Raw genomic sequence first — 27,698 nt, 5'->3', positions numbered from 1 at the left:
CTCATACTGAACTCAAAACATAGCACCGTACCAGCTACTAGGAAGACAATTAACTCTATCCCAGCTGAAACCAGGACACCGGGCAGACTCCAACTCTGTCCCTGAGAGGTAAAAGACTGCTGGAGTATCTTCCCTCAAGCACCATAATTGCGGGGGGAAAAAAAAACCAAAACCAAAACCAAACCCCCCCCCCAAAAAAAAAAAAAAAACAAACCACCCCAAAACATTAGACGTCTACCACATTTTGCTCAGGGTCAGATTTTTGGGGTGGCTGTGGAGAGTGTATTTGGAGAGGGCCACCCCACACTGGCCTGCTCAATGCTGCTGAATAAAGGTGTTACAGGATATGCAAATCAAGCAAAGCATGTACATCAGCAGAAAGCAGAGCCTGGCCCCAAGCTGGGGAGTACCGGGCATTGCTGAAGAGCACAATAAAGAGGAAGGCCATCACAAGGGGCTGCAGTTCTGCTGCGAAGCCTCAGAAAAGATTTCAGGGCTTGTTTTTCTCCCAGCTGTGTGTTGCAGCTGGGACGTGGGCCAAGCACATCCAGCAAGGGCTGCTGGGCGACCGGGGAAGCTGAAGCACAAATTCGTTGACTCCTGCCCTGGACAACCTCTGATGGTCAGGTCTGCTGCCATGGCCAGTGCCACCAGCCTCCAGCTGCACAGTCAGTCTCACCGACAGCCTCTTCCCTGCCCACTTCTGTGCTTGTGCCGCCTCCGGACCCCTTCATGGTCATTCCCATTCCCAGCATGTGTTGGCAACACAACCTGCCACAACACTTGGGCTCCAGGGCCCCAGGGCTCTGGTCAGCTTGTTCCTGAGCCCAGCCTCTCTCAGCACAGTCTTGAGCACCCAGCCACTTCTGCCAAAACCTTGGCTTTCCTGCCCATGGCATGCATTGCCAGGTAATTAAGATCACCAGTGCACTTCAGAAGTCCTTTTTATCACAAACCTTATCAGGCAGTAACAAGGTGAGGGTTGTCCTGATGTAGTCTCTGCTTGACTTTACTGTGTGAGTATGGAAGCTACATCTTCCTGCAAAACCCCAGTCAAGAACCAGCACAGCTCACAAGTCCTTCTGGGACAGCTGAGATCTGTTCTGGGAGAGGAGGCAACCCAGCTGTTGTGTCTAGTAGCTGCTCCTGCCAGAAAGGCTGAAAACTGTGGTTGTCAGAGAAGAGATCAGAGAGCACCAAGATTGCAAAGGGGCGTGAAGCTGGCCCGGTGCACAGAGGAGAAGAACGAAAGCGGCGCTGACACTGGCAGAGGTTCTGTCTCCAATGAGGAAGCCTCTTGCACCATATGTGATTTCTCTGCGTGGCTGTTTCCTTTCTGTGCTTGCACCTCTTGCAATCAGACGGCTGTGCTGTGAGGCAGCCAGGGGGGCTGAGACCTTAGTCCTGCCCTGGGAGCATAAGCAAACATGGCCCTGCGTTGGACATTTGTCCTGCTCCTCACACCTCTGCTGGCAGCACAGAATCAGGAAGAACCGGACCCCAACAACTCTGGAGAACCCCAGGAAACAGGTAAGAAGTGCTCGCTCCTCTCCCCACAAGAGAAGGTTTCACTGCTTTCCTGCTGCAAGGTTGGTGCGTTCAGGATGCAGTAGCTGTATCAGAGAGAACTGGAGCTGATGTCCACACCAGGGCCTAAAACACCTGGGCATCAGTCAGGTTGTGGTGGGGTGAAGCTCTGTTTGGGGATGGAGGACAGCAATCCTTAGTGTGCTGGGAAAGCCTCTGCAAGGGCCATAAAGTTCCTCCGCAGAGTGGGCAGTGTCCCTGGGAGCACAAGGTGGCCATCTCTCTTTGCACAGTGTGCAGATGCCACGTCCTCACCACAGTGGAGATGGGTGCTAGTGCCCAGCAAAGACCTGGGGAGCCATGAGCTGAGCCCCTGTGTGTCCAGGAGACTCTGGGGGGTGGGAGTTATGATGTGCTGGGATTGCTTTTTAATGGGCTTCCTTTAGGCTGGAAGTCCAGGACACCCCCAGGGCTCTTCTGGGCTCTTTCTACACAGTCTGCATGCATCCAGCCCGGCAGTCAGTTGGTGGGTATCTGTAGGCTCACATGTTATCTAACCTCCCAGGAGGCTGCACTGTCCCAGGTTTGAGCTGTGGTCCAGGGGCTGTCACCTTGCATTGCTCTGCATCTGTCTGAATTGGAGTATTTCTCTAAACCAATCTTGCCGGAGCTAGGTGATAAAAATCATTAAACTAGCATCTGACCATTTTGTCCCAATCCACTGCGGGGATGTGTCTGGGCTGACGTAGGCTAGAGAAACCTGATAGATTAAGTACCCTGGCTATGATAGAGGCCAGGGAATGGGACCAGGATCTTTAGTTGCTGATGTGAAGTGAGAGCAGGGTCTGTACGGTGTGGTAGAGGCCATAGGAGCCCGTTCCCAGGGGAAATGTGTCCCTGTGGTTGCAGGGAACATGAGCACAGCACTCTGTCACTCAAAAACCAAGGGCTAAACCTGCAACAGAGGATATCCTCCTGCCCAGAGTGGCTTCCCCTTGCCCAGATCGCCCACTGAAGCTGTCCTCCCAGGCCAGCATGTGCAACCGTGCCCAAGCATTGCGTGGCTCTCCAGCTTGTTTGCATGGTGCACGCTAGGACCAGGACCTGGCCATCCCGTGTGCGGTGGGACGTAGTGGGGACCCGGTGGCTAGCAGACTCTTGGTGCACTCTGCACATTTCAGTCACCCAGCCATGCCTGGAGGAGTCTGTCTGCGGCAGAGATGGAATTGCTGAGCTTGCACCTTGGTGTTTGTAAAAAGAGGAACCAAGACAAAAAACATTTGGCAGCCGCACCCAGCAGTGTGGGCAGCCCTGCCTGCATCCTTAGCAGGTGGCCTCATCCCATCCCAGGACCTGTGCCAAGGTCCCCACCTGATGGATCGGGGGCCTTCTCTAGCTGAGGGACAGGACAAGGGGGACGGCCAGGGTGTGGCAGGAGGGTCCCTCCCATCCCCATTAGGGTGGAATGGGCCCCTGTGGGGCAGACAGTGGCAGTGGGGCAGGGTAGAGCTCTTGGGCAGAGATGGGGGACATGGGGAAAGGACATGACCCAAGGGTCCCCCTTCCCAGGCATCCCTGAGCATCTCCCATGACCCTGGCAGATGTAGGGTACAATCAGGGAGAGGGAACAGCCCAGTGGGAACAGTGGACAAGCTGCTCCCACTGCACATTGCTGTCCCTTTCCAGGCACCCACAAAGCCCCCCCATGCTGGGAGGACCAGAGTACCGGGCAGTGTGGGCTGTCCCCGTTCAGCAAGGCTCCTGCACGCCCAAATCACTTCAGCCAGCTTCCCCCCCCCCCTCACCTTGTGTGTGTCCCCCAGTATTGAGCACTGGCAGCACCGGTTCCTGAAAAGCCACAGGCATGGGAGTAATTTTGGGGAAGGGCCGTGGGCCAAGGGGCCTGGTGCTCGCTGAGGAAATGAGGCCAGATGGCAGAGCTGCATCCCAGCGCTGGGCAGGAGGTGAGGGCACACGGGGTGCTGCTGGGAGCCCGCGGAAGAGCAGAGCAGCTGCAGGCAGAGGATGTGGTCGATGCTTGTGGTACAAATGTGAGCCAGCACAGCACTGCTGCTCTGCTCACCCCATCACGGGGGCACCGTGCACCGAGCAGGGTGCATTGTCCCATTGTCTTATTGTCACCTTATTGTCTTGCTGTGCTGTTCTTACAGGGCTTTTCTCCCCCCTGAGATGCCACACCTGTACAAAAGCCTCATCCCCTTACAGTCCCAGTGCACCTGGGAGGCAGATAGAGAAATTTTTATGGGATGTTTTCCCTGCAGAGGCAGGGTCTGTGATCCAGGTTTGGCCCTGGCCCCTTTCTCATCAGCCTTGCTTGACATTATGCAGTGATTTAGTAGCAGCTGACAAGAAGCCCTAACTAGGGGCATAGCTGCAAAGCCCAGTGGGTGGGAGGGTGCTAGGTAAAATAAGGCCACACTCAATCTGAAAAGTTTTGTGTCAGTGGGACTCAAATTTCAAGCAGTGCCTAGAGTAAATCCTGGGGGGAACACAAACACTAAGAGATTCTGCAGAGGAGCGCCTTGGGCCTTGACACCCTCGGGGCTGTGAACTTACTTTCCACCATGCTTCCACTTCCCATTACCAGAGTACGGATTCTGGAAACAAGTATTTCACCTCTTGTTCTTAAAACCCTGTCGGACGCCCTTTTGCGTGGCAGAGCAGTACAGGTTAAAGTGCCATCATTTCCCTGCTCTTCCTGCGGTGCCTTGTTCAGCGACCTGCTTTGCCACCTCCGTTCCCTGGCACCACTCCCAAGCAGAGCAGCCCTGAGGTCTCTCTGCTACTTTGCCACCCTCACACTGCCCATTGCTCTTAAAGACCCACTCGGTATCTTTGCTTGCTAGCAATAGGTACAGAGATGCTTTAAGACACGTGCATGTCTTCTCCATAGCTTGCAATACCACTTTCCACTGGTGGAAACAGTGGTTGCTTTTCTTAGCTCCTCTCAGCAAGCACACGGCATCAAACGCATCAAGACTCCAGCACGCTTTGCTGTCACCTCTGTTAGCTGCTGAGCTGCCACGGGAAAAGGGTTGAACTTTGCCTGCTGCTCCTTAGATTTCACCTTGTCTTTTATTCTTTGTGTATGGGATAATATAATGTAAGAAAGTACATCTTTTGCTGGTAAGCAAGGGGCTGAACCCAGGAGCCTGACCTGAATTACCAGCACAGCTATTTCTTCTTTCTCCTGATCCTCCCTGACATCTGCTTCTGAGGCACACTGGGGCTTTGTTTTGCCTGCCAGACTCATAACTCCTTTGCAGAAGGGACAAGCAGTCCAGATATTTCTGTAAAATGCTTTCTATATTCATGGGTATTAAACCATATTAACAAGTAGGGTATTCATTTAATAGCATCAACTCAAAAAAAAGGTAACAGTTAATCTCTGACTACATGAGGCTAACCTTTTGTTACGACTCCTGCCTAGGCATTCAACATCCTCCATTTTGCAGTGCGCACACATTGCACATGATAAGAGGTGCCTGTTTGATCACATCTACACCATATTTTCCATGCTGAAATTTCACTTGTCTCAGCCTCTTTCCTATAGTTGGGGGCGGAGGGCCTGTGGGTGGCTGCAGGGTGAAAAACAGCATCTGATGACTGTTTCTTTACTCTCCCGGATGCTGTTAGTCCCTACAAGGCTAGAAGCTGAGCGTTTCTTTCCCCTTTCTCTCTGAGCACCCTCCCTTCTCCAGCAGTGCCCCATCCCCCTGCATAGAGGCGTGTGCATCTGTCTCCTTTGCACAAGTGGTGAGCTCCAACCTGGTGGAGATCCAACACCCTCTGACTCACAAATGCCACACAGCTTCCCGTGGCCACCACTGAAGCACAGAAACAGCCACCCTGGGTTAGAGCAAAGGCTCCTTTGCTCCAAGGAGCTCTTTTCCCATGGCAAATGTTACGGAGTGATTGGGGAAGGAGTGTAAGAACGAGGGTGAGGACAGCAGTGTCCCCCGTAGCCCGTGTATCTCGACTGCACCCAACAGTCACAGATTAGTATCTCCCAGTGAGACTCAAATCATAATCACATGCCTGCTAGGCTTGGGCTTATTGGAGAAGTGAGGTTGAGTTGGATTGTATTCAGCGATGTTCTTGAGACAAAAACAGATGTGGACTGAAAGTGTCTTCTCTTCCCTCTTCTGTGGGGAAGCAGAGACTTCTAGACTCTACCTTCAACCATTCATCAGAAATGCCACCAGGAAGGGCTCTGAGCGGCTGCAGATGCCTGAATGCAGATGGTGTCAGTGCTGTAGCACCCTGCATGTCTTCAGCTCCTCTACAGCAGCAGGGGTGCAGGTAGGAGGCAAGCCCCAAACCTGGAGGGGATGTGACAGCATGGGCGCTGCTAGCAGGATGCTCTGCGTACAAGAGGTAAATAGGCTTTGGCAGCCTCCCAGGCTGTTTCACTGGTGTACACTACCCCTTTGGAAGGCAAGCAAGCTAATTTTGTCATACCCGACCCTCTGTCAGACAGCGTTAATTCCCAGGCTAATTTGTGAGGCTGGTGCATTTCCCTAGAGCAGCACTCTCCAGGCTCTGGCTCCTCTGAGGATGGGGTTGAGCTGTGGGCTCTGCCTGCCTTTTCTGAGCTCTCCCATCCAGCCCTCAGACTCTGCCCGGCATGGTCCATGCCTAGCCTGGGTTTGGGTGCTGTTATCAGCCCCTGCCTATCCCGTGCATGAGCTCGGCAGGGCCGCATCTGGCAGCCCAAAGTGCACAGGGGAGCCTGTGGGGAAGAAAAAAGTGGGCCAAATGACCACTCCCACAGGTCAGAGGGCTTGGAAAGGAAAGGACAAGTTGCAGAGGACCGGCATCCCGATGGTGCTTGCAAGGGGCTCTGCGCGCACAGCCAGGTACAAGGAGGGAGCAAGAGGGTTTGCCTGCAGGACTGCTCACCGGTGTAGTCCTTGTGCCCGAAAGGCAGACGTGGCCGCTGACACACTGCTGACACACATGCGGTCTTTGCAGAAGCATGTTTCAGCCGTCTGGCCTTGCCTGATGCCACACTGGAAACCATGCCGGATCATAGCCACCACCCCCTCCTAGCAGACACTGACAGGAGGACTGAGGAAGACCTGGAGCAAAACTGCACCACTGCCAGCCCCTTTTCACCTGAAAAAAAGAAAAGGGCAAAGACGCTGACATGTCTGGCAAAGCATTAGGGCTGATAAATCCCCAAGTTTAAGAGAAGTAATTCACTGGAGTCCTGATGAAAACGGCCAGCCTAGTCAGAAATGTGTGGCTGTTGTGACAGCTCAGTCCAAGGGATCCCTTCACACCTGCTCCCAGCCCGGGATCCTTACAGAGCACCTATTTACTTGTACTTTAGTGAACCGCCCATAACTAAGGGAAAGGCTGAATCAATCATAAGTGCCTGTCACTAATAATTAGTATAATGCTGAATACACGTAATTTCAGTGTGCAGAAGCTTCACCTTTTAGTAAAAAAAATCATGAACTTTAAACAAAGACTAATTCTCCATTGTACTACAGTAAGTCTGCACTGTATTACACTTCTAAAGCAGCAGCCATGAGATGCGACCTTTTTAAAAGTTGTGTTACCCGTGGCCTCCATAAGGAAGCACCATACAAGGCCAAAAACCTCTACAGAGTTCATTCATGGTTGTATCAGCAGCAAATGCTTTGCTACAAAAAGGGCACTAGAGGTTTTAGTGTGAGGTTCATGGAGAGCTGGCAGCAAGGCAGAGACCTGGCGTACAGCTGCAAGCACCCCTGCCAGCAAAGCATTGGTGTTTGTAGGAAGACGCTGTCCCAGATATCTCTCGAAATCTGCACCTGTGTCAGCAGGTTGCACGCGAAGGAGACTTTCCTTTTTCTTCCTTGTTTCCTGCCCAGCAGGTTGCCATGTCCTGTGCTAACAGTGGGGTTTGTGTCACTGCAGGGACTGTAACAGCTACCGGGAGGTATGGAAGCACTTACAAAAGGAAAAGCAACAAGCCCCTTTGCACTGAAGGTCAAGACTGGGGCAGTCTGGGAGAGGCCAGCCATGCCCATGAACACTTGTAGCTCCCTCGACTCTTAGGGCTGTCTCCACTGGAGGGGTTTCATTCCCTCAAAGTGCTTCTTGCTTGAGGTCAGGCCCCTCAAACCTCTTTTCAAGCAAGGGTTGTTCATATTTCTGCTGTAACTCTAAGCTAGAAGGATCCCGCATCAATGACCAAACTTTGTACAGGCATGATTTTGGGCCCTGACATGCAAAATGAAACACTGGAAATGCCTTCATGAGTAGTTCTCACCTGCCTGAAATAATTGCTGCTCAATTTGCCAGTCTGGTGGGATTGTACTCCATTTATTTGGCAGGGGCTTTTTTCTGGCTGAGATGATACAGCTGTTGTGGTCTCTTGGGCTGCTGCACAAGAAGTGCAGAGTAATCATGGTTTCATGCTGAGTCCTAATGCCATTTGGGTGTGTTGGGAAGCAGTGCCTGTGCCTGCCTGGCTGCACCCCAGTAACTGGGACAATGTTTACAGCTGAATTTGTTGGATGAAGAGATCTCACAGAGAGGTACATTTCTTATCGCACGAAAATTGATATCTGATCAGAGGGTAGAGACCCAAATTAGTGCCATGCAGAGAGACAGCAGCACTCCTGACTAGAAACTAATGGAAAACGAATATGAAGATTTACTTCCATCAATTGCCCAATCTACATGTTGCAAAATGCAACTAAACATGCAGCTGGTTAAGTACGTACCTGCAGTCCCTGTCAAGTCCTTTCTGCCAACCCAGATATGGGGGTGTTGTTGTCCCTCCTGGGTGAGCATGGGAGGAATATGGGACAGGAGGTACCCAGTCCTAGGATCCAGCAGGTTTTTTGGGCAAGAGATGGAGAGGAGAAAATAACCTGCAGAGCAAAAGTGAATTGGCAACTTGAGTGGGCTTTTTGCTGCAAATAAGCATGCACATGGGTGTGAGCAGGTAGTGACCAGTAGGATGACGGGAATGCAGGTGAGTGGTGCCAGCAGAAACTCACTGGGTCTGGTGCACTCCCACAGCCCCTGTCTCTGGGGAAGAGAGCGCAGGAGAGAGCAGCACCCACTGGGCTGCTGGATCCTGCTGGCTGGGATCCCTCCGCAGCACGTGAGTGGGCAGCAGGGCCTGCAGGTAACCCTCCTGCACTGCACCTGAGGGTGCAAGGAGGGTTAATGCACCTGGGGTCCGGGGCCTCATCCTGGGAGGTGCTCACCTCTGCCAGCCCCCTGAAGTGAGGGGGACCAGCACCCCTCTGGACGGGGCCTCCTCACCCCCGAGGATGCTGCCGGAGCCCAGTGATCCTCAGGGCTCTCGCTCCTGTCCGTTGCACACAGGGAGATGTAAAGCTCCCTCTGACTGGGACCCCAAGCTGCAGTTTACCCCAAACCAGAGCAGCCATGCCTTGAACAATTTGGTGCAGCTGAGCTCTGCTGGGGAGTATGCGCCATCGGTCCCCCAGATCAGATGCATCTCCAGTGGGACCCAGATCTCGTGGAACGGGACTGCCACCGGCAAGGGTAAGCACAGCCCCGCATCACCCTGACCCTGGGGTCCTGAGCTGGTGGCAGACCCTCCGTGACATGGTCGTGCTTCAGCCCTACCTGGGTGACAGTCCCGGATCAGGAGACCTGGATGCCTCGGCTTTCCCCCTGTCCTGGCAGTGCCGGGGCACTTTTTCTCTCGGCACCATGCTGCTGTAAGCCCTGTGCCTTCAAACGGTGCCTGGGCATATGGCCGAGGTGGTGGGAGTGGAAGGACCTCTGTGTGAAGGCTAGGGAGGAGCCCAGTCCCTGGTCAGCCTTACCCAAATGGAGCCCGAGTGGGAAAGCCTACACCTCTGTAGGGATGGAAGGGACAGCTCTTGGGCTGGCCTGCTGCCACCCTTAACTCTGCTCTAGGCTGCAAGAGAGGGATTTGCAGTCGAAAGTGGCAACCAAAGGAGCTGGACAGCGTCAAACTCAGGGCACTAGACCCCACAGCAGGCGCCTTCCCATCCTGCTTACACCCGCTCCTTCTCCTCTGTGCAGAGAGATGCCAGCAGCCCCAGTGGGACGTGAAGCTCCACTTTACCCCAGAGCAGAGGTTTTACAGGTTCAATGAAGAGGTGACACTGAGCTGCTTTATGGAGGACTTTCCTCCCCTTGCTGTGATCAGATGTGCAAATGGGACGTCTCCAGGTTGGAAGGATGCTTGGGAGGTGAAGGACATTCAGGGAACATGGCGTGTGGTGGCAGAGAGCCTGACCTGCACCACAGGTAAGTGGGAGAGCAGTAGGTCTCCCCTGCTACATGCGCTTCTCCCCAAGGAGGGACCCTGGACATCCTGCTGTATCTGTGAGACACCCTGGCCACAGCTCAGAGATGGGCCCCAGGTGGGAGCCGTCTCCAAGGTGGGGAGGGACAGAAGCCTTCAGTGTGGGGCAGGTTTTCTCACTGTCCCTGCGTCTCCTCCCAGTCTATTCCTGAGCTGCAGGTGGGAGGAGGCTGGATCCTGCCCCTCAATTCACCTCTCTCCCAGTGTCCTATATCACCACTTTGCCCAGGCACAAGCTCCTTTCCTGCACCTGGGGGCCCTTGGGTTTCCTCGTGGTGTTGAACACTGACACCAGAGTCAGTCACGGCAAAGCTTTGGTCCCCCTCCTGCCTGAGCATCCCTTGTCCCCGAGAAGGACTCTCACACTTTCTGCCTGACAGGAAAGTGCCCAAAACCCAAGTGGGATGAAAGACTTTGGTTTCCATCAAACAAAAAAAAATACCAACTGAATGAAGAACTGACACTGACCTGCCGTGGAGATCTCAAGCCATCCTTCCCCAAGGTCAAATGTGCAAGGGAATTCCTGCAAGTGAGTTCTGGGAAACCAGTCTATGGAGATGCCTGGTGGGGCAGGAACAGCACAGGTGCCTGGATGCCCATTGCGAAGGCTGTAGAGTGCATTGGTAAGTGAGGCAGCAGCAGCTCTCCCGTGCCCCCTCTCTACCTTCACCCTCCATGGCCAGTCGTGACGTTGTCCAGCTGAGCTGCAGGCACGCCACAGTGCCTCCTTGGTGCTGTGTTGCCCCTGCAAACTGTTGAAGAGGACAGCCCAGCCAGGGGACAAGAGACAAGGTAGTGCCAGCCAGGCAAGCCAGCAGCTCCTGCAGTCTTTCCTGAGCACACCAAGCGTGGGGTCCTGCAGATGGGTGCCAGGGCCTGGGGCCGGATCCGGGGCCGGCACCGAGGTGCCCACGGAGGTGCTCTGCTCCTTGCTGCGCCTGCAGATGCCACCCTGGAGCGCACAGCTCTGCTTGTCCCCCTCTGCCCGTGTAGGTGAGGGACCCTGGGGACATCTCCTGCAGCCCCAGGAGTTGGAGTGGATGCGATGGAAGGGAGCTCTGAGTGCCCAGGGCTGGGTCAGCCCCTGGCATCGGGGCTGGAGGCTGTGGGGGATGCACCAGGGGGAAGAGCAGTGCCCTCCCTCAGGTGATGGGGATGCGGGGCTGCCCTGGGCAGGGACAGACCTGTGCTGAGTGTGGGGCTGGCCGTGCACGGGCAGCCCGGTGCTCAGGGGAGGTGGGCAGGGAGGGACAATGTCGGAACCTCCCTGCTTGAGGCTGTGGGAGATGGCTCTGGGTGTCCACGGACACAGGGGTGGATGGGGGAGGTTCACGGATGAGTGATCATTCACGCTTTGGGTACACAAGGAGAGCCCGCTCCAAACACACCTTGCCTACAGGTAACGTCCTGGCAGATGGACATGTCACCATCCCTCTGGATGCGTTTGGCTGGATGGATTATGGGGGATTTCTCTCCCACCACGCACCCCTGACCCACCTCATCACCTCCCACTCCAACTAACACCCACTTTCACCTCTGCCAGAAATGTGCCAAAGACCCTGGTGGGACCAAAGACTCCAGCTGGCACCAGACCAGGAGAATTACAAGAAAAACGAGGAAGTGAGGCTGAGCTGTCCCAAGGGTTTCCAGCCATCCTTCACCGAAATCAAATGTTCAGGCAAAGTTCAGCCCATCAGTTATGGGAATCCTGTGTACAGTGACCTATGGTTGGGAAGGGACATCTCAGGCGATTGGATCCGCATTCAGTCCAGTGTGGAGTGCATCGGTAAGAAAGGCATCAGGAACTCTCCTGGCTGCCTGCTCTACCCCAAACTGAATGATTGCTGATATCCCACCACCCACCCCTGTCCGAGACTGTCACCTCCCACCCCAGCTAAACACCCACTTTCACCTCTGCCAGAAACTTGCCAAAGGCCGTCATGGGACCAAAGACTCCAGCTGGCACCAGACCAGGAGAATTACAAGAAAAACGAGGAAGTGATGCTGAGCTGTCCCAAGGGTTTCCAGCCATCCTTCACCGAAATCAAATGTTTAGGCAAAGTTCAGCACATCAGTTATAGGAATCCTGTATACAGTGACCTATGGTTTGGAAGGGACATCACAGGCGTTTGGATCCGCATTCAGTCCAGTGTGGAGTGCATCGGTAAGAAAGGCATCAGGAGCTCTCCTGGCTGCCTGCTCTACCCCAAACTGAATGATTGCTGATATCCCACCACCCACCCCCGTCCGAGACTGTCACCTCCCCACCCCAGCTAAACACCCACTTTCACCTCTGCCAGAAACGTGCCAAAGGCCGTCGTGGGACCAAAGACTCCAGCTGGCACCACACCAGGAGAACTACAAGAAAAACGAGGAAGTGAGGCTGAGCTGTCCCGAGGGTTTCCAGCCATCCTTCACCGAAATCAAATGTTTAGGCAAAGTTCAGTCCAGCAGCCACTGGTATCATGTACACAGAGAAGTTTGGCTTGGAAGGGACATCAGACGTGGCTGGATCCCCATATGGTACAGCGTGGTGTGCATCGGTAAGAAAGGCATCAGGAGCTCTCCTGGCTGCCTGCTCTACCCCAAACTGAATGATTGCTGATATCCCACCACCCACCCCTGTCCGAGACTGTCACCTCCCACCCCAGCTAAACACCCACTTTCACCTCTGCCAGAAACTTGCCAAAGGCCGTCGTGGGACCAAAGACTCCAGCTGGCACCTGATCAGGAGAATTACAAGAAAAACGAGGAAGTGAGGCTGAGCTGTCCCGAGGGTTTCCAGCCATCCTTCACCGAAATCAAATGTTCAGGCAAAGTTCAGCCCACCAGTTATGGGAATCCTGTATACAGTGACCTATGGTTGGGAAGGGACATCATGGGTGATTGGATCCGCATTCAGTCCAGCGTGCAGTGCATCGGTAAGGGAGGCATCAGGCGCAGGATGGTCCTTTGCAGAGTCAGGATGCTGGAATGTGTCTGGGTGAGAGTCAGCATGGGAAGGTCATGGTTTTCCCTTGGGGCCCGTGCTGTGAGGTTTGATGACCGTGGAAGCAGCTCCTGTAAGGCCAGGATGAAATGTGTCCCATAGTGCTCGCCCATGGCACCAAAGGATGACTGCAGCCACACACCTCAGAGGGTGTGAGAGCAGAAGGACCACTTTGTTGCTCCTTGTGAGCTGTGACGTAGCCCAGCCGGGGGGACACTGTCCTGCGCTTCCCTCTATTCCAGCCTGCCATGTCCTGATGTTTGAATGAACGGGTGCAGTTGTCTCGCTGGGGGAATTATCCCAAAAGGTCACATCCAGCTTCTGAGTGCACCATGACCCCAAACTCCTCCTGCTCCCCTACCAGAGAGCTGCAGTGACCAGTTTCAGCCTCTCGCTTTGCTTCCCACCCAGCTGGTGGGGAGCAGGGCTGTCGGACTGCAGCGCCCTTGCACGGCTGGCAGGGGAAGGGGAGGGGGTGACCCTCTTGCAATGTTTCCTTCACAGACGTCCTCCAGGTTGTCCCTGGGACCTTGGAGGTTTCCAGCACCAGCATCAAACTGAACTGGACCTGCAGGCTCCCTGATGCCTGCCAGCAGGTTCGGGCCAGGTGCCGGCTGGAAAAGAACTCCTCCCTTCCCTGTGAGGCTGAGGAGGTGAAAGGAGAGGAGATGCTCCATGGCCAGGAGGGAACATTTACCTGCCCCCCTCTGCAGCCCTTCACTGACTACAGTATCACCATCTCACTGCTGCCCAGCACGATCCTTTTCACACGGCTCCTCAGAACAAAGGAAACGGGTATGTTTACATGAATTGTAAAGGTGCCTTTTGCCCGGCAGCTCAGCCGGAGCATCCACTCCGTGCAGTGATGGTCCTGGGATCAGGGCTGATCGGATCCTGTGGGGCTCTGGGGAAGGGGCTGTGCAGGGCCCTGGCGCAGAGCACGTCCCCTCCTCACCACACCATTGCTGCTCCTGCTGCTGAAGCACATGCAGCCTTTGTGGGGGACAAACCCTGCTCGGGGGGTCCCTTGGCGGACTGTCCCCTGGTCCAGCAGCTGCCTGCACCCTGCTCTGGGCTCAGCCCCTCCTCACCGTGCCCGTGCGTGACCCCGTCCTCCTGTGCTTCCAGTGCCGGACAAACCGGAGAAGCTGTGGCTGGATCCCAGCACAGGGTCCCTCAGGTGGAAGGCGCTGCCCTCCTGCAAGGGGGAGATCATCGGATACCAGGTACCAGGGGACCGCAGGCTGCCCGTGGTCTCCCTCGCCTCGCCAGGCACCCCTCTGCCTGGAGCTCTGTGCAGGCAGCCTGGGGGAGAGCGGGGAAGGGAAAGCCGTGATGACCCCCAGTTCCCAGCCAGTCCAGCTGAGTGTCCGGCTGTGATGAGCACGAACGTTTTCTCTCTCACCCTCAACGTTCCTGGTGCTGCGGAGTTGCCCGGAGAGGTGGTGGGTGCTCCCCGGCCTCCGGGCTTCCTCCCCGCGTCCGCTCAGCCTGGGGTTTGGCAGACGGGGGCTTGGTGTGCAGCACTTGTTGACATGTCTGCTGGGGTGGCCTCCCAGGATTTCCTCTGCCTCTTGCGTGCTTGTTTCTGGTTCCTGCCGCAGAGAAGTCTGTAGTCTGAGTCATCCTCTGAAAACCCCTCTTCTTTTGGGAGAGTTGCACCGGTCCTTTGAGTTCTCCTTAACGTGTGGCTCAAAGGGCCTCGTCCGTCTGCGGGTTTGGGGCTCTTCCCACAGTGCAGCCCTGCTCTCTAGCACTGAGGCGGGGTGAGACCCTTACCAGCGTGCCCTATGCCCTCTCTGGGCACAGACCTCTCCGTGGGGTGACAGGGACCCAGACGTGCCGGTTCGTCGCGCCCCTCCGACCTCTTTGCTGGAGAAAGGGGCAAACAGGGGCCCTGGCGGCATTGCTTGCGGGTCTGTCCCAGCCGGTTACCTGCTCCCGGACACCTCTGTTTGGGAAAAGAATCCTTTTTTTCCTGCCTTCAGGTAGCTCCTTATTTGCATATTCCCAAGGTGCCATTTCCATAAAGACCCCGAGAGCAGTGAGGGTGGCCCGGGATCTCGTGGCAAATTCAGACGACGCGCATGGGGAGCCCCCGTAACTCTGGCTTCCCCTTTTCAAGCAGACAAAGCCTTCAGAGCCCGAGCTTGCACGGGAGGAAAGAGCAGTTCAGGGCTCCTCTTGCGGGGGGTGTCACCGGGGTGCCTGCGGTGTTGCAATACCACAGCAGCGACCTGGCCTCGGGCTCACCACGCGTATATACGCCTCTTGGAAGAGACAGGCTCCCTCGTGCCCGCAGCTCTTCACAGAGCCTTGGTCCTTTGCTCACAGGGGCAGCTGCTCCGACACCCTGAGCGCTGGCTCCGGAGCCCTCCTCTCCTCCTCTCGTCTGCTTCGAGGTCCACGCGCGGGGCCAAGGCTCCCCTCCGGGAGCCGTCCAGAGCTGGAGCGGGCGCAGGGGAGGGAGGGGAGGCTCGCAGGGCTGCTTCGCTCCGTCTCGGTGTGCTGCGGGCAGGTTCCCAGAGGGCCGGTGGGAGCTGCCGCCCTCCAGCTCTGCGCCCTGTCCCCAGCTGAACGTGACGGCCAGGAGCGCGCAGGACGGCAGCTTTCTGGAGATGGAGCGACTGCGGCTGAGCAGCTCCGCCACGGAGCACCCGCTGCCCGAGCGCAGCCCCGGCAGCAGCTACGCGGTGGCCATGCGGGGACTCACGGCAGCCGGAGCCGGGGCTGCGTCGCTCTGGGAGTTTCAGACCGACGGCTCGGGTGAGGCTCGCCGCGTCCCGGCCCCTCCGCGGAGGGGCGGCCGCGGCGTGCGCCCCGGCTGAGGCAGCTCTCCGTCCCCAGCCCCGCGGGCTCCCGGCCGGCGCCGGGGAGCCCGGGCACGGAGCAGCCGTGCTCCGCAGCCGGCGCTGCCCGGGGCTGCCCCCGCTCCCCACGCAGCCCCCGCGGCGCTGCCCGCTGACGCTTCTGCCCCGGCCTCCCCCTCCAGACACCCCGCGCCCTCTCGACATCAGCTGCCGCGGCGTGCGTGACATCTCCCCGTCCCGAGGGACCGCTGTGCTTCCCCTCCGCCCCGTCGCCCGTCCCCCCGCGGCGGCCAGGTGAGCGCAGCCCGCGAGCGGCCGCGGGGCGGGTTTCCCCGCCGGCAGCACTTGCCCGCAGCCGCCGCCGTCGCGCTGTCTCCCCCGGCCCTCTCACCGCCCTGCCTCGCAGGGAGCACCAGCTCATCGTGGTCGCGACGCACAACGGCACGGCGGTGGAAGGCGCCTGCTCGGGGGACCCGCAGCCCTTCAACGCCAGCCGGCAGCCCGGCCCCTACGTGGCCGCCGCGCTCAACCTCACCGGCCCCGTGGACTTTGTGCTGGGCGACGGGGCCCACGGGCAGGGGTACCGCAACGCTGCCCTCCGTCCGGGCCGGGACTACACGGCCCTTCTGCGCCTCGTCCGCCGCTCGCAGCAGGTACCCGTCGCGGGGGGCTCCCGCTCCCCGGGGACGCCGAGCCCCTCGGCGGGGTCCGGGCCGGCCGCCGGCGGCGAGGAGCGGTGCCGCACGGGCTCCGCTCCTGGCCCCTGCGCCGAGAGCCCGGGCGCCTTGGCAGGACGGCGTCCCCGGGGTCCTCAGCCGCGGCCGGAGCCTTCGGTGGCCGTGGGTGGGAGGCCTTTGCCCCCAGGGCAGGCAGCGGGGCAGGAGCGGCCTGAGCTCTCCCTCCCGTCTCTTCCAACAGGCAGACAAGTTCACCTGCGTCTGCTACAGCTTCTCTCTTGGTAAGTGGGCTCCTCGCTCCCGGTGCCCGAGCCTCTCTTCCCCCATGTTCCCCTTTCCCAGCCTGGCCGCTTCCCACGGAGAGGAGCTGGCTGAGCACGGGAGCCGTGGGGTCTTGCTGTCCTACTTTCATCTTCGTGGCAGTTCTCTGGATCTTGATCCTATTTATGGTATGTTGGCTTTGGGCAACCTCAGGCCACTTGAGCAGTTGTGACACCAATGACAGCTGGACACTGTGCAACATCTCTGCCACCATCGCATAGTGCATCTTAATCCTATTGCTCTCCTGGTGCATGTGCAACCCCAGAAATGCAAACACCTCACCAGGCTCTGATCATGCCTGGGACAGTCAGGGATATAGGGCCCACACTGGAGGGTATCACACCAGGGAAGCACCTACTCTTTCTGCACCAGCTAGCTATTCTCCAATGCAAATCTTGTGGTGGGAGATGAGGGAAGCTCCTTTTCACCCCATACTCCTATGACATCTCCCAATGCCTGGTTCAGGCTGCGTGGGAGTCTGAGTCTGGGCTGTGCTGGTTGCAGTGCAGGAGCCGGTGCCTCTGCTGAACAGGATGCCCGTGGTTATGGCAGTAGTGCTGGTCATTGTACTCCTGGCACTGGGGATTTTGCTGCTCTTCATGCTCTTCAGGTTAGTATGTGCCTCACCTCTCCTGCTCTCTGTGAGGCATCCAGCACCTTGCACTGCCAGGGGGTGTCCAAGTGGACCCTGAGATAAAGCAAGGTGGGAGGCAGGGCTGTTACATGAGCAACAGCCTCTCCTCTGTTTTTCTCTTCTGCTGGTCTATGGGCCTGACTTGCTGTTTTGCAGGCGAAAGTACAACAGTTCAAAAACCTCGGAGAACAACAGCACTATCCCCCTGCGAAGATGTAGAGGAGGTGCAGTATGAGCAGAGGCCCTGCATGCCTTGTCTGGACAGGCTGTCTGTAAAAAGCACAGGCAGGGTGCTTACAGGCTCTGTAAGGTCCTTACAGGAACAAGGGGATCAGAGCTGGCTGGCATGGGGAAAGGGACACCTCCCAGGAGAAAGGGACATGCACAGGAAGGGACAATCTAGGGTTTGATGGGGTCCTGACCACCACAGTGCCAGCTCAATCCCAGCTGCAGAGCTCCAGGGCCAGCCATCAGGTGCATACTAACCTCCTGGCCTCGTGCTCTCCGTAGGTGTGTGCAAGCAGAACACACAGATCCCGGTGGAGGAACTGCTGGAGGCTCTGAAGAGGTTTAAGAGGGCAGAAATAGAGGCAGAGCAGACAGAAGATGAATCAGTCGACCGGCATGGTGCTGGACGTCTGAGAGAGTATCAGGTCTGGTTTAGCTTTGCTTTCCCACCTGGCTGCACTGTCCACCCAGCCCTCACCCATTCTTTGGCTGTGGGATGCAATTGGCCTTGGCCAGTCCCAGAACACGTGCCAATGCAGAGTGGGCTTGTCTTCTTCCTCTGCAGCAACTGTCCTCCACTTTGTTGCATCCCTGCGATGCCGGGAAGGAGCTATGTAATCAGAGCAAGAACCGCTACAAGAGCATCATCCCATGTAAGCAGAGCTCTCCAGGGGCTGGCACAGGCACTTGGAGGTGGTTGGGCTGTACAGTGTGCTGGGCTGGTGTAGGTGCCCCTCCAACTCTTCAGCAATGCTGAGCTCCTTGTCTTACCTTCTGTGGCCACTGAAACCCAGAGGGATTTTTCCAAAATCATCATGTTGGCCCCACTGTTCGATATCCAGTTGGAGAATCCTTGTTCTGCCCCTCAAATCTCCCTGCAAGCTTAATCATTCATCACTGTATTCCTGTTCGTCCTGTTAGTCATCGCTGAAGATTGCCGTGTCCCATCCAGAGGTGGCTATTTGTGGGAACGCAGAGGGAGTGACCCAATTTCTACGAAAACTTAAAGATCCTCTGGGGCCCACATGGTGTGGACATTTGGCCATTGCATTAACAGTCTTCCCCAAAAACACATTGCATTTCCTGCTGTGCCATGTCACCATTCATCTCACCGGCTGTTCTTTACCTTTGAACATGTCCTGAGGCCTGCAGTGCTGCTGAGGAGGGAGTGGATGATCCTGGACATTCCTAAATTACATCCCCCTGCTTAAACAGTCACTTCATTGCTACCCCAAAGAGACAGTCCACCAACTCCCACCTCCCTTCTCTTTCAGACGACCACTGCCGTGTGGTGCTACAGCCCTCTGACATGGGGAATGGCTACATCAATGCCAGCTACGTGGATGTAGGTAGCGAGGAATTCCTGCCCTGGGCAGGGTAGAGGTGCCTGGGCAGAGTCGGAGAGGTGCTTGGGGGCACTGGGTGAGGACAGTCCTGCTCACACGGATGGCCCCGAGGTCTGGCACTTGCTGCCCCTCAAGTGCTGGCAGACCTTGGGATGTCACTTTCCTTGCGTCCTCTCTGAGCTGCGCGGAGTACTCTGGGTTTGTGTGCCGTTCTCACCTCTAACAAAAGGGGACCTGTGTGAGGGGGCAGGAGCAGAGGAACAGCCCCTGGGTACCCACTCTCCGTGCTGGACAGGAGTGGGTGCTGTGGGACACACTGTTTGAGGGCTCTGGTGCGTGTGGGGATGGGTCCTGTATTTCATTCCCTGTTAAATGTTTAACCCACGTGATCGGAGCTGTTTGAACCTCTCCCCCACAGAGCTACCGGAGTCCACGCTTCTTCATTGCAGCTCAAGGTAGGTGCTCCCAGCCCTCACGCTCAGGAGGTGCCAGTCGCTGCCCTGAGCACTTTGGGGAGTGGGGAAATGGGACAGCAGCTTAGGAGCTCTTAATGGCTCAGTCCAAGGCTCTGTGTCTCCTGGGCCTCTGTCTCAGACAGTGGTTACGTCTGCTGCAGGGTGTGGAAGGCCTCAATGGCCGTTTGGCAGTGGCCAGCTGGAGCTGGTCCCTGCACTGCCCAGGCTGAGGATGTGGTCCTTACACCCGCAAGCCTGTTTTTTTCCCTTTGGTAGCTGGCATGACAGGGACAAACCTGCAAAAGCCTGACACGTCTGCACTCAATGCACTCGGAGACAGGCTCCTTCCAACAGTGCAAAGCGCCGATGGGTTAGTCTGCTCTGTGCAGTACGTGGTGAGGAGGTCTCAGGCTCCTTGCAAAGCTGCAGAAATGCTCTTCAGGAAATAGGACCTTGAGGGTCTGGATGGGGAAGCCCCTGAAGCAGCAGTGAATCCCTGACATGTCCTGGGTCACCTGCCCTCCCTCTTTCTTGTCCCAATTTCTAACACAGGTGATGAAGCCAAGGTGCCCAGCACACCCTGCCAGGTGCTGCTGTGCCCAGGCTGTGCAGTGTTAGTCCCCAGGCGGAGGGATGCTCAGGGCTGCTCGTAGCCTGGGAACATCTGAGTTGTGCCTGGGAGCAGCTATACCCCCATGGCTCAGACGCTGGTACAGGGCTCTCCTATTCCTCCCCAAGGCCCCTTGCCTGGGACGGTGGTGGATTTCTGGCAGATGGTCTGGCAGGAGAAGACCTCTATCATTGTGATGCTGACGGGCTTAGTGGAGCAGAACAAGGTAGAGAAACCATCTCAACCTGTGCTCAGCTTGGGCCTCCCCAGAGCCCAAGCTTCCTTGGCTGCTTTGCTTTGGTTTGCTCCCAGTGCAGCTGTCAATGCGGGTAGAGAGCAGCTCCACACCACTGCTGGCTTGCAACACTCCCCTCATGAGTTTGCTAGTGCTTAGAGGTGTCGCTGCTGTTGACAGACCAAGTGCGAGCAGTATTGGCCAGAGCACGAGCAGGTCTACGGGGACTTCACCGTGACACTCAGCAACACCAGGACCACCACAGGCCTTGTCACACGCATCTTCTGCCTGCAGAAGGTAAGCCTGGCTTGTAGCTGAGTTGGGGATGCGGGATGCTTTTGGGTTTCAGCAGCTCGTGGGAGCTGTCGGCCAAGAGATGCTGTGGGGAGCCCTGTCTGCTCTCCACCACTAGCAGGTCAGCGTAGCTGTCACTGGATGCCATGCATGCCAGGGCATTGGCCCCAGGTTTCTGTGCCAGGCAAAGACAATTGGTCAGCTCCAGTGGTCACCCCAGCTGGGTCTGGACTGAAGACACATATGGGCAGATTGTGCATCCTTGAGGGCTTGGATGAGGTGATCAAAAAGGGTATAAAAGCAGTTAAAGGGTATAAAATGGCATCTCTGTACATCCAGGATGATGGCACAGGTGCCTGCCTGTCAGCTGAGCCAATCTGCAGAAGGTCCACATTGAAGCTCCATGGTCACTTACAGCTCCTAAACCTGAACAGATAGTTTATGGTTTAAGATAACTTATATAATGACATTTCTCAAGATGGGTACTTCTGCTGAAGTTAAACCTCACATAAAAAGCAGAAACTGAAGGAGCTGCAAGGAGGGGAAAACAGGTACAATATAAAGAAATTGCAGTTTTGCATATTCTTGTCTTTTGTCTTGCCAAGAGCAAAGTGTAGCTGAAAGGTAAAGGTCCAAGAGCACCTGCTGGTGGGACATAGCAGTTCATTAGTTCAGGCCAAGTCAATGTGATGTTTACGGAAAAATACATCATGGGCTGGTAACAAAGGTGACTACATTCACGTCAGTGCAGTAGCAGCCTTAGGAAATACCTTATTTGGGGAAGCCAGGGCTTTTCAATGAATATGGAAACACTCTAAACTGTGATTTTTATTTTTTTTCCCTCTGGGGCACAAGCTGCATTCACTGCCCGGAGTTCACTCTTCACAGCACAGGGAAGCAGAGAACAAAGTTAGTTGTGTGGCTGTGTGCTGGGTGAATTTGCCCTTTGCTGTCCAATGAGCTATAGTGGAGCAGTCATTGTGGTGGGGCTGCTGGGGGAACACTGCGTGGTTGTGTCCCCCTGAAGTGGTTTTCTCCACTGCTTGCTACTTGTTGGCATGCAATTACTTCACACAAGTTTCCAGGTTGGTTCCTGGTCCCTGCTTGCAGCCAGGTCTCTTTCTTTGCAGGCAGGCTGTGCTCTCCCAAGAGTGGTGGAGCAGCTTCACTACCTGCTGTGGCCAGACCATGGGGTCCCCAGAAACCCTGCCCAGCTCCTGGCCTTAGTGGATGTGGTGAACAAGAGGGGGTTGGAAGTGCCTACTGGACCCGTGCTGGTGCACTGCAGGTACTGGGCTGGGAGTGCTTGGGTGCTGGGGCAAGGCTGGCTGGGGCAGCACTGACCACCAATTTTCTGTGTCCTCAGCGCCGGGATTGGGCGCACAGGTACCTTCATCGCCCTGGACTTCCTCCTGAAAATGGGGAAGGCTGAGGGGAAGGTGGATGTGTTTCACTGTGTGCAGAGGCTGCGGGAGCAGCGGGTCAGCATGGTGCAGACCAAGGTGAGGAGAGTTACCTGCTCCCTGCACACTGTCAGGCTGCAGATCTGCTTCCCACCCTTCCCAGGGATGTGGCATGCAAAGCCACGCTGGCCATGCTGTTCATGGTCTAGCCCCAGGGACTGGAGCTGCCAGGTGATGGAGACTGCAGGATCTTGTTTTCAATGCTATGTCCAAACCTAGTTGGGATCCATGTTACCCTGAGACCCTCTGAGGTGCCAGCAGCATTCATAGGCATTAGTCATCCTGGTATAGAAGGGCTGTCTTGTAGGCAAGGAGCATGAATGAGAGCCCACATTTCCTTCAGGCTTTCAGGATATCTGCCCCCGTGGCATCTTCTGGGGAGCAGTCTCTTGGCCTAGGGACTACATCCCCATGGTCTGCTCAGTGCTGGGACCCTTTGGAGGAAACTAGGTTGGGCAGGACCATCCAGCTGCTTGTAGGAGGACTAACTAGTTCACCGGTTTTCCTTCCCCAGAGCAGGGGTCTGGTATGAAATGGAGCATTAAACCACAGGAAGATGGTCTTGTCTGGGTTTTTGCAGTTGCTAGCTGTTTCTCAGGGCAGGGCTGCCTGCACTGAGAGGTGTCTGGCCTCAGGGCCCCACAGAAGGCAGGTGAAGGATGGACCTGGCTTATTCCTGGCACAGGTCGATGCCAGCGAGCTGGTGGTCTGGAGACCCACGGCTCCTCATGGAGCAGCTCCAGACTGTGCAGCTGACCTGTGTCCTCATGCAGGAGCAGTACACCTTCCTGTATGAGGTGCTGCTCGAAGGCTTGCTCTGCGGCAGCACCGGGGTCCCAGTGGAGAACATCACCAGCTATGTCCACCACCTTCGAGAAGCTGAGACCTCAAGGCACAACAATGTCCTTGAGAAAGAGTTCAAGGTACCATCAGGCTCTGGTGCACTGGGTCTGGTGCTGCAGGGGGCTGGTCTGTGGTGCCTCTCCCCTACTGCTCTCCTCCCCAGGAGGAGCATTTCTCTGGGGTGGCTGAAGAAGGGGAGGAGCTGACAGGCAGGACTTGTTTGGCTGAATCATCCCTACAGGCCCTGCAGAAGTTTTCTGAGTTGTTCCAGCTCCTGCCGTGCAGAGAAGCAGAGAAACCCAGCAACCAGCCCAAGAACCGCAAGCCAGGGATCCTGCCAGGTACCACTGGAAGGGCTGGGCAGCCCTTGCTCTGTGACCCTGCGCCTGAGAGCCTCATGGCAGGGATGATGCTGCCCTGCTGCTTCCCTCCCCAGCACCAAGCCACTGGCAGGTTCCACCCAGGGTCCAACTGTCATTTTCTAGTTGGTAATAAATAGAGATTAGGCTGATCCCTCCGTGGGAGCAAGACCCCATCTCTGCTTCCTTCTGGGCTTGCTGGAGGAATACGTTCATGGGGTACACCTGGGATAAACATGTCCCTGGGTCTACTCTTTCCCAGTGGAGGATCCCAGATGAGGGATCAGGGAGCAATGAGGAGGGTAGACCTGCTGTGCCTCTATGCCTCTGCCCATGGGGTTTTGGACATCCCGTGTTAGGCAGCCCTGAGCTGTCCTGGCCACGGGGCTGGCAGTGCCTGTTCATCCAAGCCTCTCCAGCCCGTGCTGCAGGGAGCCCCGCTGACCCCACTGCTTGCAAAGAACGCTCCATGCCACTGTGTGGGGACAGGATGGCTCACCATTTCTCTCTCTGCCCCTTGCCTCCACAGCGGATTCCTGCCGGCCCATCCTGATGTCCTCGCTGAACGCGGACGGCTCGCCCGGTTACATCAACGCCGTGTTTGCCAGCGTAAGGCTCCAGCCCCAGCGGAGCACCGGTGGGACCTGCTGAGAGCAGCAGAGACCCCTCCGGGCACCACTGCTCAAGGCAGGGGTAGACCATGCCACCCTGGTTTGGTGTCCCTGAGGTGTCCCAGCCCTGGGTCTTCTTCACAGTGACTACTTCCCAGCGGCTGGGGCCCTGCTGCCAGGAGATGGCCCCCTTGATCAGCCTAAGCCCTGCCTGCACAGGCAGCTCAGCAGGCTGCCGCACGGCTGCCGGCTTTTGCCTGCTGGGAGCAGAGCCCGGGTGTGATGAGCTGAGGGGTCTCCGAGCAGGGCTGGGGTGCCCGGCATCTCCTCGGGCTCTGCAGAGCCCTGGTTGTAAGGGAGGCAGGGAGCAGTTCCCGCTGTTGGAGGGGCTCTCCGGGGGTGGATTGTGTGACCTTCTCCTCCCCCGCACCCCGGTGTGTTTTGCAGACGTATACCCAAGAGGACAGACTCATCGTCACCCAGCTGCCTTTCCTCACCACGCTGGTGGATTTCTGGGCTCTGGTCTGGGATTACAGCTGCACGTCGGTGGTTGTGCTGAACCAGCTCCAGGAGCTGGACAAGGTCAGCAGCCCATGCGCAGCCCTCTCCTCTCCCGGCTCCCCGTGAGGCTGGGCAGTGTGCTTTCTGCCTTTGCCCCCACACGCCTCATCTCACAAGAGCTCTGCTTGCTCTAGGAGCCCACCGCAAGCTTGTGGGCTCCACCCGGGAGAGCCCCGAGGACAGTCCCAGTACCATGGCACTACAGCGGTGGGGTGTTCCCAGTCTCACAGCAGGGGACCATCCCTCAGGTTTTTCTTACCCCTGCCCAGGTGTCCTCTCTGCAGGAGTGTTAGATTTCTGGCTGCAGCACCACGGGTTGGTCCCCAGCAAATGGCAGGCAGAGCACCCACGTGCACACTGTGGCTTACGGGCGAGGGGCTGGTGTGAGCGTGCCCATGCGAGGTGCTGAGCTCTGCCACACGTGGAGGTTGGGGCTGTGTGCGATCACGTGCGTGTCTCACCCCCAGACATACGTGGAGTTCTGGCCCACCCAGGGCGAAGCTGCTTACGGCCGTTTCCATGTCCACCTGATCTCAGAGGAGCCCGGAGTTAACTTCACAGCCTGGACACTTGCCCTCACCAACAAGCAGCAGGTGGGCTTTTTGCACAGAGATGGCAAGTCCTTTGAGAACAACCTTTGCAAGAGCTGGAAGCACTGACCAGGCTCCAGTGTCAGCAGGCTTTGATTTGGGGTCCAAGTCACAGCTAGGGGTGGTGGTCAGAGGGATCTGATGGGGTCCTGGAAGGGCAGTGGCCACAGCAGGGCCCTTTGCCTTGAGAAAGAGGTTAGTCCCAAGAGGGTGAGGCTGCAGGCAGAGGTACAAGGCAGAGGTACATTTGCGTACCTTCCTAACTTGGAAGACAGGAGCTGTGGATAGAGTTTGTGCATCTCAGTGGTGGTTTGTGGATGGGGACAGCTATTACAGATAGCTGGGTGCTGGACTGGCATCAGTCTGAGCTGCACCTGGTGCTCAGCTCTTATCTTGTGCTCTGTCCATCTGCTGGTCTCAGAGCACTCAATGGAGAAGGTCAAAGTCTGGGACTGGGTCACCCCACTGTGGAGCTGCTCCCTTGATCCTGTGTGCATGGCTGAGCCAGGGCTGACACATGCTGTCCCTCCCTTCCCTCCATGAAGCCAACGGGTTTCTTCTCTGTCCGACTCACTCTCTTTCTTCCCCACTAGCCCAAGAAGTCTGCACTGGAAGTCCGGTTCTGGCAACTGAAGGACTGGCCCATGAAGCAGCGTCTTCCCCGGCAACCTGCCACCATCATCAGCCTGTTAGGGAAGGTGGAAACACACCATCGGCAGAGCCAAGACGGACATATCCTCGTGACCTGCTGGTGAGTGATGTCTCTTGGAGGAGCAGCCTGTGGCACAGAGCTGGCTCAGCCTGGGCTGCGTCAGTGAGCTTGGGTCACAAATCCATGTTGGGTGGGTGTATGGACATGAATTCAGCTGTGTTCAGGGAGGAAGGCTTCCCTGTGGAGGCTGGCTGGACGCAGCATCTGTGGACAAGGTCATCCTGAGAGCCTGTATGTCTAGTGGGACACCTCTGAGGCTCAGCCCTGCCAGGTGATCCCAGAGCAAGTGACTCTCCCTTTGCTCTCCTCTACAGGGATGGTGCCAGCCGGAGTGGGATCTTCTGTGCTGCTAGTTTCCTGTGTGAACAGATCCAAAGCGAGGGGCTGGTGGATGTATCCCAGGCTGTGAGGATGCTGAAGAGGCGGCGGAGACAGCTGATTAAAGATGTGGTAGGTGTTGACTTCAAATCCAGCCAGGATGGCAAGACCAGAGCAAGAGCCATAGCCTGGACTGTCCCAGCAGCTGCCCTAGCACCTCTGTGCTCAGATCATCCTGGGGCCAGCAGGAGCAGATGAGACCTCTGAAAACCCTGTTTTTTGCCGCTGGCACATACCCACTCACTCCGGGCAGGTTCTGCAGAACCAGATGGGCACTGAAGCATCCTGTGGGCTGCATTGCCCCTTTCTGGTCCACCTGGCCTGCTCAGCAAGGGGCTGTACTGATGGGTGCTCAGGTGCCTGTCCTGCACCCACATCACCACCTAGTCTGGGTGCTAGAGGCAATCATAGGGTAAGCACCCTGGATGGGAGTGAGTGGCAGGTGCTTCATGCCATGGATGCTGGCTCTCCTCCCAAGACCACCTGCCTCCAGCATTGGGGTAGACGAGCTGTCAGCTACTGGAGAACATGCCTGTGATTCCTCAGTGGGGGAAGGTGGGCTCCAACTGTGAGGTGGAGAGTAGGCTCTACCTGCGCCTGGCTTGCTCAGGAAGCTGTTGGCAACCGAGGCTGGCCTTCTACTGCAGATGTTGGTGTACCAGGTTCTCACGTGCATCCTTCTGTCCACAGGAGCAGTATGGGCTCTGCTACGAACTAGCCCTCAGTTATTTGAATTCATTTGAAACCTATGGGAATTTCAAGTAGAGGCATGGCCACCGCCCATCTCTGGCCATGACTTCGACTCTCTTGACAGCCCTCCATCAGTAACAGTGGAAAACAGAGGAGATGAGAGGGGTGTGCACAGCCCCAAGATGCTTTACTCCCCTGAACAGCCACCCCAAGGGTCCTCTGTGGCTGGAGAGCACAAGCTGGACTGTCTCCAAATTGTGGTCAGGCTTTGAAGCAGGAACCTGACCCTTTGCCCAGAGTTTGCACAGGAACTTACCTGGAATCACAGCCTGAGTATGCAGAGCAGAGCAGAGGCACCAGGACTTGACCTGTCTGTGCCAGGGATGAAGATAATCAGCTGTCCCATCCAGGCTCCCTTGTGCCTTCAGGCAGCCCCAGGGAAAGTGGGATAGCTCCACCAACACCCAAACTGTGTTTTGCCAGGGGAGCATCAAACCGCTGTAAGATCCATGGGGCTCAGGAGCACAGGCTATCTGTCCTACTTTAGGAGAAGCATGAAGCCCAAGGCCAACAAGAGCCAAGGGAGGGACAACCCACAGTCCTGTAGGGCTAGCCTGGTCCTTTCCACCCCACGCAATCCCTTCCGGCAGCTCCATCTTCCTGATGCTGATCCAGGTGCCACAGCCCTTCCAGCTCCAGAGATGCTCCATCACTAGCCTGCCTGGCTGCACCATGGCAATCCCAGGTTGTAGCGGCTCAACTTAAATATCCTGGATGTGGTTCTGGCAAGGGCTGCTGCACCACGGAGGCTGGTTCTGCCTTTGCTGCTCAAGGGCAAGGGGCCCCAGAGCCAGGACTGACCCCATGGCTCTGTTCTGTGTGTCACCAATAAAGACTCTGTGCTGGCCATGGTGGTGGTGACCTCTGATCTTCACTTTTCTTCCAGGTTTGACCTGGCACAGGGGCTGCAAAGGAGCTGAGAGCACACAGGTCCCTCAGCTCTGGCCACAGCATGGGCACAGAACACACTCCT

General features: G+C 56.7%; 1 protein-coding gene across 14 annotated transcripts; it reads left to right on the top strand.

Moving 5' to 3' along the window:
* Positions 1 to 1,303: 1,303 nt before the first annotated feature.
* On the top strand, positions 1,304 to 27,574 carry LOC115337126 (receptor-type tyrosine-protein phosphatase kappa-like). Of its 14 annotated transcripts, XM_041120990.1 has the most exons (33): positions 1,312 to 1,530; positions 9,574 to 9,801; positions 10,240 to 10,482; positions 11,403 to 11,645; positions 11,781 to 11,954; positions 12,234 to 12,236; positions 12,337 to 12,402; positions 12,538 to 12,780; positions 13,353 to 13,643; positions 13,977 to 14,074; positions 15,422 to 15,614; positions 15,841 to 15,952; positions 16,065 to 16,311; positions 16,577 to 16,616; positions 17,161 to 17,266; positions 17,447 to 17,514; positions 17,801 to 17,943; positions 18,084 to 18,171; positions 18,793 to 18,863; positions 19,283 to 19,319; positions 20,058 to 20,155; positions 20,345 to 20,461; positions 21,314 to 21,367; positions 21,589 to 21,746; positions 21,825 to 21,960; positions 22,695 to 22,844; positions 23,006 to 23,105; positions 23,653 to 23,732; positions 24,182 to 24,316; positions 24,763 to 24,888; positions 25,479 to 25,636; positions 25,912 to 26,047; positions 26,666 to 27,574. In XM_041120990.1, exons 1-33 carry the CDS (start codon positions 1,428 to 1,430, stop codon positions 26,738 to 26,740), a joined length of 4,320 nt encoding a protein of 1,439 aa, XP_040976924.1. In that variant the 5' UTR covers positions 1,312 to 1,427; the 3' UTR covers positions 26,741 to 27,574. The 14 variants fall into 14 exon arrangements, 13 of the variants coding, with proteins under 13 accessions (XP_040976922.1, XP_040976921.1, XP_040976925.1 ...); XM_041120987.1 differs by having other exon boundaries at positions 1,311 to 1,530; positions 11,781 to 12,023; positions 12,160 to 12,402; XM_041120994.1 differs by lacking the exon at positions 12,234 to 12,236 and having other exon boundaries at positions 1,313 to 1,530; positions 11,403 to 11,576; positions 11,855 to 11,857.
* The last annotated feature ends 124 nt before the right edge of the window (positions 27,575 to 27,698 follow it).

This window comes from Aquila chrysaetos, chromosome Z (assembly GCF_900496995.4).
Source record: "Aquila chrysaetos chrysaetos chromosome Z, bAquChr1.4, whole genome shotgun sequence".
Classification (NCBI taxonomy): domain Eukaryota; kingdom Metazoa; phylum Chordata; class Aves; order Accipitriformes; family Accipitridae; genus Aquila; species Aquila chrysaetos.
Note: the sequence above shows the minus strand (reverse complement) of the source record. Positions and strands in the feature narration are given on the sequence as shown.